The 15,465-nt window shown below is 41.6% G+C and overlaps 1 protein-coding gene across 2 annotated transcripts in view; it reads left to right on the top strand.

The window, feature by feature from the left end:
- UBA6 (ubiquitin like modifier activating enzyme 6) overlaps positions 1-10,286 on the top strand; it is a 179,489-nt gene extending 169,203 nt beyond the window's left edge. For both annotated transcript variants that reach the window (XM_077476136.1, XM_077476137.1), the window contains exons 32-33: positions 1,223-1,317; positions 5,202-10,286. In XM_077476136.1, coding sequence (XP_077332262.1) covers positions 1,223-1,317; positions 5,202-5,337 — 231 coding nt within the window. In that variant the 3' untranslated portion in view covers positions 5,338-10,286. The remainder of the gene's footprint in view (positions 1-1,222; positions 1,318-5,201) is intronic.
- Positions 10,287-15,465: the final 5,179 nt, after the last annotated feature.

Here is a 15,465-nt window from a genome sequence, read left to right as displayed (position 1 = left end):
TGATATCCTTCATTCCGGTTACTTGGAAAATAGTAACAACGGATGCCAGCCTATGGGGCTGGGAAGCAGTCCTAGAAGAGACCATTGTTCAAAAGAAATGGTCAGAGTCCACAAAGTCCTTGCCCACCAACATCCTGAAGATTCCTGCAGTACGTCTGGCTCTAATAGCCTGGACGTTCAGGTTGCGGAATGGTCCGATCGGGATATAGTCTTACTATGCCACAGGAGTGGCCTATTTCAATCGTCAAAAAGGGGGCACCAAAAAACTCACGCAGCCCAGAGGGAGGTGAACCATGTTCTCTTGGGCAGAGGAATATGTTCCTTGCCCATCTGCAATCTTTAACCCAGAGGTAGAGAATTGGCAGGCAAATTGTTCTGATCCGCCCTGGAGAATAGTCTGTACATCCCGATGTCTTTCTAGCCATATGCCAGAAAGGGGGTACCCCCGGACATAGATCTATTAATTTCTAAGTTCAACAAGAGGTTGGACAACATTGTTTCAAGGACAAGGGGTCCACTCGCCTATGGGCTGGATGCTTTAAAGACTCCTTGGGATCAGGGGGTTTGGCAAACCTTAAGGAATATTTTTGAGCTTGAGAAGGCTTACTACGCATCTGTTTATGTACATCACTTATTCTAATGAATGCAGTTGATATAATTATATAACATTGTTTTTAGAATATGTCACTATGGCAAAAAAGCTCCTTGTCTCGATACTGAAAAAAAACATTTACTTCCTGCATATATTACTGTGCTGCCCAGCGAATTGGGAAATTCCTGCAGAGCCTTAATGTTCACTCTATGGTGGTTGTGAAATACTTGCATAACTTTACTGGTACTTTAGAGGGAAACTTTTTCTGTTCAGTTTACCAGAGAATTAAATTTTTAAATGTCTTCACTTGCCCAATTACTGTTTACCAATGACCTCTACAATATTTTTCTCCTTACCTGTATGAAGAATTAGATTTGGTGGTACAGAAGAAATTGGCTGTTATATTCAGAAAATTTGTTAAAATTTACTAGTATGGTTCATAACTGGGTTATGCTAGGTCTTAACCTAAAACATAATAATAAAATGTAAGGTTGACAGCCAGGATTAATTTATTTTCCAGGTTATAATTTTCATTGTGTAAATATTTTTTCCAGCATAATCAGTGTTGTGTATAAAAGTATTAATATAAAATGATAGATATAAAATGGCCATATCCCATGCATTTTATAGGAGCAGTATGGAATTGAACCAACAATGGTTGTGCAAGGTGTGAAAATGCTGTATGTTCCTGTTATGCCTGGTCATGCAAAGAGACTGAAACTTACGTAAGTATATTATAAAATAATAGTCTTTGTGTGATACATTTTACTTCACATATTGTGACTGAACATAACTGCCTGTCCACCCCTTGGTGCTGTGTGTACAAATCTAATTATAGACATAGTGGCTCTTTATGATATCTCCTGTGTGCTTTGAAATGTTGCAGACCCAGTTTGGTCACCACTTTTGAGAAATGTTAAAGGTTTTCTAATTAAGTGAGCTAAAGGTTAAGTTCACTATAAAAACAAAAAAAAAAAATGCATTTTTTTGTAGGTAATATGTGCATTTATTTATTTTGGAGCCTGTGGAGCATTGCAGCAGCGATCAGCAGATCTGTCGGTTTATCTGTGTGGCCGTACATTTCGTATGGGTAAGCAGAGACACTGACGTGAAGAATAAATTGACTGCCACAGTTCTCCACATCACTGTGGTAGTTCAATAGGAACTACAAACTGACAGCTGCAAAGGATGTTGGGGCTTGTAGCTCATTCACACAGACCTGCACTTATTTAAAAAACTGACAGCTGGTACAGGGAACTTCTTCCCATACTGCAGTCACAGGGAGGGGGGATTGGGCAGCGGCTGTAGCATTGGGAACATGTTACATGTTCCACCCTAAAATTGGTGGAACATGTAAGGTGCGTAGTGCTAATTAGTTGCTGAGGGGGCTAGTCATCCTCAATAGTCAACTCTTATCTTAGAAAGTCCTAGATTCATTGGGTTTCTGAGACTAAAGCTGAATAATACTGTAAAAAAAAAAAAAAAGTATAAAGTACAGTGTAAGTACCTTGTTGGCCTAGGCGCTAAAGCGACCCCTGCTTCTCGACATCACTTTGAATAATACAGTGAGGAACTATCTTGTATATTAAAGTGTTAAACACTTAATGCTGAACTCCAGCCTTAACTTCAGTCATCCACAATTGTATAGTCTTCTCTCCTGTAGTAATAATGCTTAGTCTGCTTTCATAGCACTGTGAACATATAATATAAATAAAAATCATATAAAGCCCACCCCCTAATTTCCAGGCTTGGGGAGATTCTCATAGTTGGAGTGCCTCAAAATCTGAGAGAGATATGTTAGTTGTCATTACCTCCTGAAAATGTTAGTTGTTTGGCTGGGTGTGTCTTCAATAATTCTGAAGTCACTTGCCTGCAGCAAGCATGCAGCTAGTAAAGTCAGAAGAAAAATCCTAACATTTGATTTGCATGTTTGCCCAATGACTCAGAATTATTAAAGGCAATGGAATCCTCCATATTTTCTCAGCAGATGTTTATAAAGGGATATGCAAGTGACCCTACCTCCCAAAACACCCTTGTAGACAAGCATCTACTGTCGCTTTCATTACAAGACCAGTTGTACTCCGCCATTGAAATACAATGTGCTTTCAAAAGAATAACACATTTTCATTATTAAATATAATTATTTGAAATCGGGTCAGTTACATAATGAATTACAAACTATTAAGCAAGTCCTCGAGTTTCACTCAACATTTTATAAATGCTCTGTGTGACTGTCACCTGCTGAACGTATAACATCAAGACAATAGCTGAATTTGTCCTCAACGCGTCTTCCACAGAAGTTTACTGCAGCCGTGATTCTGTTTTTGAGCTCATCCAAGTCAGCGGGTAAGGGTGGAACATGTTCTCCCATTCCCCACAAGAAAAAGTCACAGGATGTAATGTCTGGAGATCCTGGGGGGCCAAGAGTGTAGTGCCAAGTCTTTGGGTCCATTGTTGAGGCAATGTATAGTTTAGAAACCGACGAATATTGTGCCAGCGTGGCGGTTCTCCATCTTGTTTAAAAATAATCTTCAGAGTCTTCAATAAGTAGTGGGGAAAAACCAGTCCTTGAGCATTTCAAGATAGAAATGTCCCATAACCATGTTTCCCGCAAAAAAGAAAGGGCCATAAATCTTTGTCAATGAAACCACACATAACAAATTCATTTTTGGTGAATCTCGTTTATGCTGTACAAGTTCGTATGGCTTCTCAAGTCCCCTTATGTGAACATTGTGACACAAAACTTTTGCCGCTTGTTTGAAACGTTCAAAAAAAGAGGGGGGGGAACAAGGGGGACATTGGGACTTTACATGAAGTATGTGGTAGCAAGAGAGTACAAGGTGAACTAATAGGAATTTTATTGATCGTTGCAATTAGATTTACAAGAAATAAATAAATACAATGATAAACAAAGTAATAAACAATGCATGATAATGGTAATAATGATAATAATACAGCATGATGATAACATAAATATTACAAAGTATCATAATAATAAAACTCCAAAGTTCACCGCAGCTGTTGTTTGAAACGTTGCTTAACCACTTACAGATGTGTAGAAACAGGACAAAACTCTGGATAGCCGCACTCCGGGTTGACCACTTACAGACCAGACCATTCTGCTGGTCAAAGACCAGACCACTTTTTGCGATTCGGCACTGCGTCGCTTTAACTGACAATTGTGTGGTCGTGCGACGTGGCTCCCAAACAAAATTGACGTCCTTTTTTTCCCACAAATAGAGCTTTCTTTTGGTGGTATTTGATCACCCCTGCGGTTTTTATTTTTTGCGCTATAAACAAAAATAGAGCGACGATATTGAAAAAAACACATTTTTTTTTTTTTACTAGTAATGGCGGCGATCAGCGATTTTTATTGTGACTGTGACATTGTGGGGGACCCATCGGACATTTTTGACACATTTTTGGGACCATTGTCATTTATACAGTAATCACTGCTATATAAATGCAGTGATTCCTGTGTAAATGACACTGGCAGTGAAGGGGTTAACCAGTGGGTGGCAGTGTAGGGGTTAAGTGTTCCTAGGGGTGTGTTACGAACTGTGGGGGGGTTGGGCTTTCATTTAGTGAACACTGATCTCTGCTCCAATCACATGGAGCAGAGATCAGCGTCACTAGTTGCTAGGCAGAATGGAGAAATGCTGTTTACACGGCATTTCCTCCATTCAGCCGTCCCGTGAGACGATTGCGGGGATGCCCGCGGCGATCGAGTCCGCGGGTCCCGCGACTGGACTCACGGGGGTCCCAACCAGCGCGGGAGCATGTACGCCAATATGCCTGCCCGTGCCATTCTGTCGACGTACATCGTCGTGCGCTGGTCGGGAACCGGTTAATCTCTAAAAATTAACAGCTCTAAGAATCTGCCTTCCTTCATGCTGTCTAAGAGCATATGGCAGAAATCCAAACCTTTTTTTCCTGTCACTTACACAAAGAGCTTGCACCAGTTGTAATCTGTATTGCCTCAGACGCAAATGTCGTCTTAACACACCCCAAACAGTCGTATGAGGTATTGCAAGTTCTCGGGTAGCACAACGAACAGACCTGTGCAAGCTGAAAAGCCTCTTGAATTCATTGCACATTTTCTCTGAACTGAATAGTCGCCCTTACTTAAACACCCTGATTCTTCAAGTTGTTTATACCGACAACGAATGTAATTTGCCACTGGTGGAGCAATCCTGAAATGCTGTCGAAACACACGCTGCACCGTTAAGACTCCATTTTGCTAAATTGGAGAACACAAAACGTCTTTTGTTGCATAGATGCCATCTTGTTAGCGATTGAGGTTGGCATCTATTTGGGTGCCAGTAGTGGTATCTAGTCGCCATTTGAAATTCTAGGCCACACCCCGATCAAGTAGTACAGGTTTCATTCATTGGTGGTGCGTGGTTGCACAGATATAAGGTTTTAAAATTGGGTCATTCTTTTTTAAACACACTGTACAATGGATCTTTTGGTGAGTTATAGCATTTCTTGGCTGCAGCACAAAATTTAGATGTCACCTGCTGGTCACATCCAATTAATGTTTTTTTGTTTTGTTTTTTAAATCAAATTTATCTATTCTTTTTTTTTTTTTTTTTCATTCCCTGTATAGAATGCACAAGCTTGTGAAACCAGGAGCCGATAAAAAATATGTCGATCTGACGGTCTCTTTTGCCCCTGAATCTAATGAAGATGAGGATTTACCTGGGCCTCCTGTGAGATACCACTTTAACCAAGAGAGCAATTAATGGCACAAGTGCGGGTGTTATCTTCTATGTGTTGGTACTACTTGTCACATCTAGGTGAAGCCTTAATGAAGAGAAACAAGTGGAAGTAGTGATTTGCACTAATATTTTGCATAACAAAGACTGCATATATATATAGTGTCTCCTTCATACTTTCTTGTACTTTTTTTTTTTTTTTCTTTTTTTTTTCTTTGTTACCAGTGGACTGGAATACAACATTTTTTGGATGCAATACTCCATGCTATAACCCCAAAAAAGTTAAATGAATAAACAAAAGAAAAAAAAATGAATGGAGGACCAAGAAGACTATTTTCAAGTTCAACTTATTGTACCTCCTTTTCTGCAATGATAAGTGGAAGAATATTGTATATATTAGTACTAATAAGTCTGTGTGCCTTGCAGTAGGTTTATCTCTAAGTATGCGCACACGAGAGCTCTTTGCTTTGTATGTATGTGTGTGTGTGTGTGTGTATGTATGTATTTTTGATTGTTTAAACTAATATGTATCAATTTCATATGTACCCTGTTTCCTGAATGGGAAATGTAAGCCCCTCTTCTTTTGATATTGCTACCTTAGGGGAAACTTTTCCAATCTGGAAACGGTGTAAGTGAGATAATGTAACCTTTGCTATAATGTTATAAGCAGAGTTACTGATCTATACAATGCCTTAGTATCTTAAGATGTGAGCAAGTGATGCAATGTTGGTCTGTATGTCTGACCGTTAAGTATGTTTCTGCAAAACATGCACCCTTTATATAGTTTTTCCAGTGATTTTGATAAATGCTTAAGTGGTTTCAGTACAGCTTATATTTACATGGATAACATGCACTTCTTGGTAATAGAAGACCATTAGCCAAGGTGTCCATTTGTGTCGGCATACATTGCGCCTTCAGCTGGCTGCTAAAATAGGATGGGAGCTGTGCTGCATCAGCCCACAAGCTTTTGCTGCCTTCAGCTTTGTTGATCTGTTAGGTCTTCTGATGTTCTGAGTTATTCAGCACTGGTACATACTGTAATTGTTTCATTCAAAATGTCACTTTTTTGTGGTCAGTACAAGTCTTGCCTTTTAAAAGGGCAATTTTTTTTTTTTTTTTTTCTACATTTGTCACATTTAATTTCTCCATTACAGGACCAGTAAACCTAAACTGCAGTGTGATTTGTACAAAAGAACCATTTTATATCATTGTGTAGTATTTATAGATGTATGGTACTGTTCAAAAGTTTTAGGCAGGTATGAAAAAATTATTTTAAATTAAGAATGCTTTCAGAAATACATGAAATGGAAAGTAAATAAACAATAGAGAAATCCAAATCAAATCAATATTTGGGGTGTCCACCCTTTTGCCTTCAAAACAGCATCAATTCTCCTAGGTACACTTGCACACATGTTTTGAAGGAACTCGGCAGATAGGTTGTTCCAAATGTCTTGGAGGACTAACCACAGATCTTCTCCGGATGTAGGCTGCCTCAAATCCTTCTGTCTCTTCATGTACACCCAAACAGACTTGAAGATGTTGAGATTGGCCTCTGCGTGAGCCAAACCATCGCATCCAGGACTCCTTGTTCTTCTTTACACAGAAGGAAGTTCTGGGATTGCATGAAGAGACCGAAGGAATTGAGGCAGCCTACATCCACAGAAGATCTGTGGTTAGTTCTCCAAGATGTTTTGAACAATCTACCCACTGAGTTCTTTCAAAAACTCAGCAAGTGTACCTAGAAGAATTGATGTTGTTTTGAAGGCAAAGAGTGGTCACACTAAATATTGATTTGGGTTTCTCTTCTGTTCGTTTACTCTTCATTTACTGTTAATTGATAAAAAAATTATCTATTTATACTTCTATTTCTTAAAGCATTTTTTCGCACCTGTCTAATGCTAGTCGTTCAAATCCGTTGTCGAAAAAGGGACACATGGTCGTGGGAGCAAACATAATTCCCATCATGTAATGGCTGAATTTCTAACGATAAATTCTTCATTGGACATAAATGAATCAGTTTCTTGTTTTTTGCTCCTGCATCACATATGCACAGTACCAACAGTTTAATTTTTAACAGACGAGAAACACATTAAACTTTCAATGTATCATCTGATCGGCTGAAGTTTTTCAAAATTGGCCTTTAATTTTTTTGGAGTCAGAACGTCACAACCGATTTTAGATTTGTGCCCATTAACTGGACGAAAAACAAGCAAACTGGCCAAATGGCAGATTTTCAAACGATTTTTCGTCTAGTGTATGGTTGCCATAAGACTTTTGCACAGTACTGTTCATTGAGACGTTTCAGGTGCTTTACAGGAATCTGTAGTGAAACCTGTGTTATTCCGGCTACCCTGCTTCTTGTTATAGTAAATTATTTTAAAGCCAAGCCATTTTTGTAAAAAGGGCAGGCATACTATGGGTTAAGTCCAATGAGGTGCATGCCACCTTGTGAAGTCTCTTTTAATTTACACCTGACAGGTTTATAGTGCTCCAGACAGATGACTTCTTGAGCTCAAACCATGGACATTCTGGTCTTGGCTCCTTCAAGTTCAGAATTAATGCAGCCACCATGCCTGCCTCTCCCCTACTTCTGCACAATCACAGAAGCCTTTGTGTTATGTGAGCTCATTCACATACAGCTCATGGTGGAGACACATTATGGTCTTTTCCCCTTGGGTGCTAAAGGACCTTGTTCTGGATTTTCCTTGCAGTAAAAAGTTGGTGACAAATGTTATGGTAGTATTCTACAGTGCAGCTAGTTTAATAAGCAGCTCTTGCATTATAAAACGGTGACATGTGCTAATGTTCTGTATGCTGAGCCATAAAGGAAACTTGTACCAAGAGCAACATTATATGGAAGCTGAACTTCTATACTTGATGATTTGCTGTCTGTGTTCCACATTTTGAGTCACTGGCATGTAATGAGCATAAGGATAGTGAAATCAGAAGAACAAAGTTATTTTTTTTCTGGGTGAGTGTACTCAGGGCATTGTGCTATTATTGCAGCCAAGAACTAGAATTTCTTTTCAGATGCAAATGTAGAGTGCTACTGGGTTTTTTTTTTTTGTTTTGTTTTTTTCTTTAGGACAGGTTTCCTTTGAAGTAGTCAAAAACATGGGCAATGGAAACTTAAGCCTAGTACACACTATTCGTTTTTTTTTTTTTTTTTGTTTGTTTTTTTAAACCCAGCGGACTGAACAGAAAAAAACAAACCTGAAGAGCTTGGAGGAAGCCACTGCACTAACTATGCAATGTTAGTACATCGATGTGCCACTCTGAGCTATTGTGTTCTGATAGGGTGTCAGTCCCCGTCAGAACACACCGGTCAGCTCACTTGGCCGAGAGCGCTGATTGGATGCTGATCTGCAGACCTTTTTCGGCCATGCCATACACAAGCCGAATGTCCGCTGGTTTATATTGAACTGGCTAATGCTCCCTTTGTGTACGGCCCTTAAGTCTATGGTGAAAACACTGCAATAGCAGACTTTCTTTAGTAAAAACTACAAGTCACAATAATCAGATGTAAGCAGATGATCTTAAATGCACATCTCAACATTTCCTGTAAAAGTTTAGGTAGACCTCATCCCTTCCACTCCCCAAGCCTCTCTTTCGTTACTTTCTAGTATTGGGAGGCTTCACTAAACAATCGTACGTTTCTTGAGCCAGAAGGGTTGGGGGTCAAGCTTGCATTTACAACAAAGCTGAGGCTGGGTTCACACCTCCGACGGATGCGGCTCCCAGCAGGGATCTGGTGTGTCCCTGTTCTCCGTTTCAGGAGCAAATTTTTGCCTAAATTTGGCCCTGAAATGAAGCGTTCCTGTGCAAGCCACAACAGATATGTGAGCCGGCTTCATACAGAGCCAGTCACAATCTCTTGTCATGTGAATTTGATGCAGGGGAAACCTGCATCTAATTCACATAGGTGTTAACCCAGCCTTAAAGTTTCACTATAATCTCAGCTGACTATAAACTGATAATTTTTGAAATGTGGTTTCCACCAATGGCAGACTCTTACTTTGCATTATTTTGATGCTCAGTTTGGATTACCTATGTCTGCAGGTTTATAGAATGCAGGCCATAGATATGTAATGACATTTGTCCAAATCAGTTTTCTATAAAGAAAGGTTAAAAGCAGTTGGTTAAATTAAAAAATAACCGTTAAACCGAAAAAGTGAGCCATTACCCACATATTTTTGCTTGCTTTGAGCAGCCCTTTTATAAAAGTCACATGCATTTTAGGATTACTGGTTCTTTGTATTTAAATATACGATTCAATACAAGAACAGTAGAGAATCTAGTATTTTGACTGCCATTGTTCATCTCTTTCTGAAAATACTGACCCTCACTTTCTGTGGCTGTGAAAGCACTGGAAACAAATGCAAAAGGGTCAGCATGACAACCAGGCAACTAGTATGTTTAGACATAGAAATCCTAAGTGGCAGCCTCCATGTTTCTCTTATAAGCTCAGTCCTTGACTGCTGTAATTCATGGACTGTTCTGTGCAGACAACAGGCAGATTCCCAGGATTTACCGGAATGCAACTGAACTAAATTATTTGCATTTCTTTGCTAATTGAAAGACAATGACAGCTGGTATCATACTACTTTTTGTCTAGTATTTAAATGATTACTCTTTGTAACTAGCACATTGAGGTTGCTGTTTTATTAATTGCTTGTCACTTGAATTTAATAAATTTTTTCACTACTGGAACAGTCCAGGGATTCAGCATGGATAGCAAATACATGAGCCAGAGACTATCATTTAATATGTGTTCCTTGTATCTATTATTATTTTTTTATTTCCTTTGTGCTCAGGGGTGTCCGTTGCCATATGCAAGCAAGACCATTGCAACAATGACAAGTCTGCAGCTAAAATAAAGTGTTTTTAAATATGTAATATTTGGTTGAAAGACTGCCTTTTTCAGTACATAGTACAACTAAGGTAGTCAATATTTGAATAAAAGAACAGTAAATATATTCTAACTGTTCAGAGTAGTTCTTGCATTATTACTTATATCGCCAGTAAAATGTATATATTAAGGATATTTTCAGCTAAAAATGTTGAGGTGCATTGCTGTGTGTGATGTTTAAAAAAAAAAAGAAAAAGTATGGGTCAAAAAAAGTTGTACTTGCCTAGGTGAATGCAGCATCAGTCCCCTGCTGCTCTAAGACTGAGAACTGAGCGATCAAAAGCCGCTGATTGCTTAGTTCTCAGTGTTCTGTGAGCAGATGCCATCTGCTCTGCCCCTGCAGCACTCTCTGGGGTTCTCCCGTTCCAAAGGGAGACCTGAGTGACCAGCCAAGTGCGTCTGCTGGCTGGCCGGACAGCCAAGTAAAGCCAGGATTGCCTTTGATCAGCTGTTTGTATTGATAGCCTGGAAGCGATGACATGACATCACTTCAGGTTTACGTGGAAACAATCAGCATGGAAACAATTTTTTTTTGAAAATTTAAAAGCATTCAAAAGCACCGATCTTGGTATTTTGAATGCTTTCAAGTGCATACGAGGTATTTGGGGTCTTATAGACCCCTGATCTCTCCATTAAAAAAAAAAACTGTCACAAAGATGTCTACATTTCATGTGGCAGCAATAAAAGTGCTCCAGAGAAAATTGCACAGGAGTCCTGTGAGTCTTCCGGTCTGTTTCAGGTCCGAATTCAGCAAAAATCAGACTTAAAATGGTGAACAGGGATGTACCGGACCCCTGCTGTGAGTCACTCCATACAGCAGTGTGAACCCAGCCTTAGGGACAACCTGCAAGACTTTCCTGCCACTTCACCACCTTGCAGATCTGTCGTGCTAAGGCTCTGGCTTGTTCTGCCCAAAAAGTGGCTAAGGTCCTGGTAAATGTACTTTTACACCAGTAGGACCTTGCTGTCTTAGAACTCCATGGGCTTTCACGATTGAGTTTTAGATTAGATTAGTTTTTTGAGAATTTAAGCCCTTGTGGACCTGAAATAACTGCAAAATTACTGTTAAATCCTTCTTTTTTGTGATTTCTAGAAGCACCTTGTGACGCCCAGGGAATTAAATGATCCTTCAGTGTTAGAAGAATTAGGGAAGAAGGATGAATAGACCATGTCCTGTGCTTGGGGAAATCTAGATACCACCTTATACAAAATGATTTTGTACAGGAATATGGTACAAAATAATTCTGCAATGGACAGCGCTTGGATTTCACTAACTTTCTGACCCTAGCGCCATTAAAGTGGCTCTTTTGCATGTTTTTCTTTATTTTTTTTGAGCCTTCTGTATTGGCTCATATAATTTCTTGGAGATCCCCCTGTAGAAATCACTGGTTGCCTTGGTTTCTTAAAAAATTCACCTTTTCCCCATTTTGCTAAAAATTACAATAGCATACAGATCCATATGAAATTATCTTACATTTTATTTTTTGCTATTGCTTCCAATTAATGTTTTTTTTTACTTCCTGTTATTTTTTTTAGACACTGGTAATGTCACTCTGGGTGTACAGATGCATCCTGGGAAGTTAATGTCATATATTAGAGGAGGTAGTCCCAGAGTTCTAGGAGTTCCAGGAAGTAAAGGCAGATGGATTTATCTGGCTTTAGTAAAAATGGTCACCATGAAAATAAGATTGCCATTGCAAAACATGTTTAAAGCTGCCTTTGTTGTAATTTTTATAATGAGGGGGTAAGTTCCTCTTAAGGGCCCATTCATACTGTAGCAGAAAGCTGTGTTTTTCTGCATAAGCAAAACTCAGCTCTCTGCAAGTGCACACAGAAAACCAATGGTTTTCTGTGTGCCCATAGCACACTTCCCGGCAGCTCTCACCTGCAGTGCAGAAAACTGCAACACTGCTGCAATTTTCCGCACTGCTCCACAGATAAACAGCCACAGAGGTATTCCAATGGATAGTCGAGGGTGATTGGCGCGAGGTGGGGGTGGCAGTGGCGATAACAATTACAAGAACTTATCACCCTGTATGTCTCTCCATGAAGCAACTGAAATGCAGCTTCTCCTCCTCTCCCAAGACCTCATTCACACACACAGCTTTATTTATTACCCCACTACAGCTTTGTCTTTTAGAGTTAGAAGGAATCTTGTAAGTTATGTTTGTCTCCACTAATAATAATTTTATTATTTTTTGCGAAAAGGACATGATGACATGGATGTGAAAACTCACAGAAAACAAAAGCAGCTAAACACAATACAAGTTTAAAAAATGCATAAAACACAGGTAAATGCACATAAAAATGCAGGTGACTGCATATCGGTTTTTATTTGCATATTTTGTTCTCACAAGTGTGAATCAGGCCTGAGGGATTTGAAGAATCTCTAAACCATGTTCTTGTGCTCACCTGTGTTTACAAGAATAAACAATAATACAATGGCCTGCTTACCAGAAGGATATTGTCAGTGTCTGTTTTTTAAAAGTCCAAAACCTTACCCAAGCCTAAAAGGGAAGGATTCTAGTTTCTCCGTAGCCATAAGAAGTATGTTTTCCATACCTTGAGGTAATTCGTTGATGTTACCTTCTTATGACTAGCCAGTATAGTTGAGATCACTATCTTGGATTTGCCTTTTCTTTTCAGTAGTTTGTGTTCCAATCAACCATCAGACTCTAAAATTGGCAGCCCGGTTACTGAAGTTCTTGATGGCTTCAACCACTGCTTGCAGCTCCCTCACATTGGACTATGCTAGTGCCAGGTGCCCTCCACCACAGTTTATTCCAAGATGGTCCCCATCCAGGTCAGCTGCAACTGTTGGATTGGATGTTAAACTCCGCCTTTGAAGAGGTATCCATTGTTATTCTACCATTCAATGCTTAAACAGATTTGGTGGGGTAGAATAATATTTGAATCTAAAGATTCTAACTTTTCCTCTCTGTGTGTCAAGAAGAAATTTGGATCCGTCTCTAATGTAGTTCTACACTGCACTGCCAACATTGGTCCAATCACTTTACTGAGTTTTGTACTCTGTGACTTGTACCTCAATTTCTGGTAAAAAAGAAAAATTCTGAATCCATTAGATATCTTAGGTCAAGAATCAGCTGTAATTTTGCTAGGTTTAGGACACATCCTATAGAATATAAGGGCTGTAATATCATTTCAGGATCAATCCCTACCTGACTGCTTAACTTTGAGAAAGAAAGGTTGCCCAAATATGGTAGCACCAATATGGCCTGCTATCTGATGGCTGCTAGTGCTTCTCCCAGTACTGTGGTAAATATCCTAAGCGAGGATAATAGGACAAATGGGAGAGACGTAACTTGTAAATGTCTTGGGAATATTTGAAACATTTTTCTGATTGTGAGGGGAAAACTATCTGGTAAATTTTTAATAAGATGGAACTTCCCTAACACTTGCAAGTAATAACCCTTCATTGAAAATCCACAAAAATTGGAAACGTTATTGGGCAGTGGCTGAGAGAAAAATGTGCACATCTTGATCTACATCAAGGCAATGAAAGAAAGTCTCCTAAAAACTGGAGCCACACAGAGGGGTAGAGAAACGGTATTCTGGCTGCGATGAAAGGCTGAGACTACCTTACAAAGGAAGTGCTGGGTCTCGACACCAAGGTCTTGTCATTGTGTAAAACAGAAAGGACTCTGCAGGATAAGAATGCCAACTGGGACACTTGTATTTTAGAGATGATGGATTGCAATGAGGAACACAACCTTGAGAAAGATCAGAAAGGGGAAAGCCTCTGATATGTTTTGAAGGGCAGTTTTTGAGACTCTGCGCAAACCAGTCTTTAAAACACATACATTAAGGATAATCCTAACAGAGGATTTGCCCCTTCCTGCTGGAAACTAACACCCCATCGTGTTTATGAATTATGATATACAGTATATACTAGCACTATATCAACTCTAGACTTGGTGTCAAAGTGTCAACAATTTAAATTTCACAATTATTTCCCATCAAAAAAACAAATGCATCAGGGGGCGTGACCGGAAGCCGAGCTGGAAGGACGCTGTGAGTGAGAGCTCTCCTCCAGCCCAGCGCTACAACGGCCTAATTCGGGGGTTATATAGCACAGCACGATGGGGAGATCGCGAGCCACCAGGTCCTCGTCTGCCCGGGGATCATCCCAGCCACCCCCGGGCCCGTCATCCTCCCTGAAATCATATTTCCAGCCGCCCGTGCTCCCGCCGGGCGAAGGCCGCAAGATGGCGCCGGACGACCCGACCACGATGCCGCGGGACCTCCCACCGCCGCCGCCGCTGATGGGCGAACGCCGAGCGGCGCACCTGCACCCGTCTGCCGTGGACCCCCCTTGGGAGAGGGAAGACCTGGGACACCCCCCGTGTGAATCCGGCCGTAGCCAGGCCGCAGGTGTGAGCGGGCCGCGATCCGGCCTAGGCCGAGCGGACGGCGTGGAGCCTGCAAGCCTGGAGGCCCAGCGCAGGCACACAGAGCCTCTTTACCCTCCTGGCCACACGGGTTCCTGGGATGGCCGGAGAGCCCAACAGGAGCCTCTGCTCGCTGCATCTGCACAAGGGGTGAGTCAACAGCCTTCCCCCCACGCCTCCTCCCCCACCTCTCCAGGGACTCATACTGCCACCCTGCAGCCCCACCTGCCCTTCACACAATGCTCAGAAGCATTCCCCCGTCTGTTGAGAACGGCCTCGGACCCAGAGATGAGAGGGTCCCTCACCCCCGTTTCCTCAGGAGCCACAGGAGATCCCCATGGCCTCCCCAGCCGAGCGGTAGCAGCAGCTCTCCCCCTCTCTGATGTGGGGCCCCGAGATGCCTTGAGGCTGCTCGCTCCCCCCAAGGCCCAGAGACAGCCCCGCTCCCGGGAATCCAGCGCAGTCAGAGGCCAGGACACTGCCCGTCTTTCTTATGCCCAGGCAGCCCACCCCCGCTCCCCACGGTCCCAAGGGGCCTCTCCGGACCCTATGACCCTCTCTCCCCATGCTACATCCTGGCCGGACCACGGACACCCTTTGTCCCCCTGGCCCCCCTCCACGGCCTCGGGACCCCCGCAGGGAGGATCCCCCCACCGTCCCCCCCAAGGTCCTGCGAGTCCCCGCTTCCCCACGGAGCGACAAGGGGATGGACACCCCCCCTGGCACGCATATTTGACCGCTATCCCAACTAAGGACGACTTCAAACAACTGGTGGCAGACGTGAAAGCCACCTGCCGAGCTGAAATCCAGACTCTGCATGCTGGCCTTAAACACCTA

This window comes from Lithobates pipiens, unplaced genomic scaffold, assembly GCF_037356315.1.
Source record: "Lithobates pipiens isolate NorthernLeopardFrog02 unplaced genomic scaffold, aLitPip1_a1.2 Scaffold_13, whole genome shotgun sequence".
In the NCBI taxonomy this organism is placed as follows: domain Eukaryota; kingdom Metazoa; phylum Chordata; class Amphibia; order Anura; family Ranidae; genus Lithobates; species Lithobates pipiens.
This window is presented reverse-complemented; position numbering and strand designations above follow the sequence as displayed.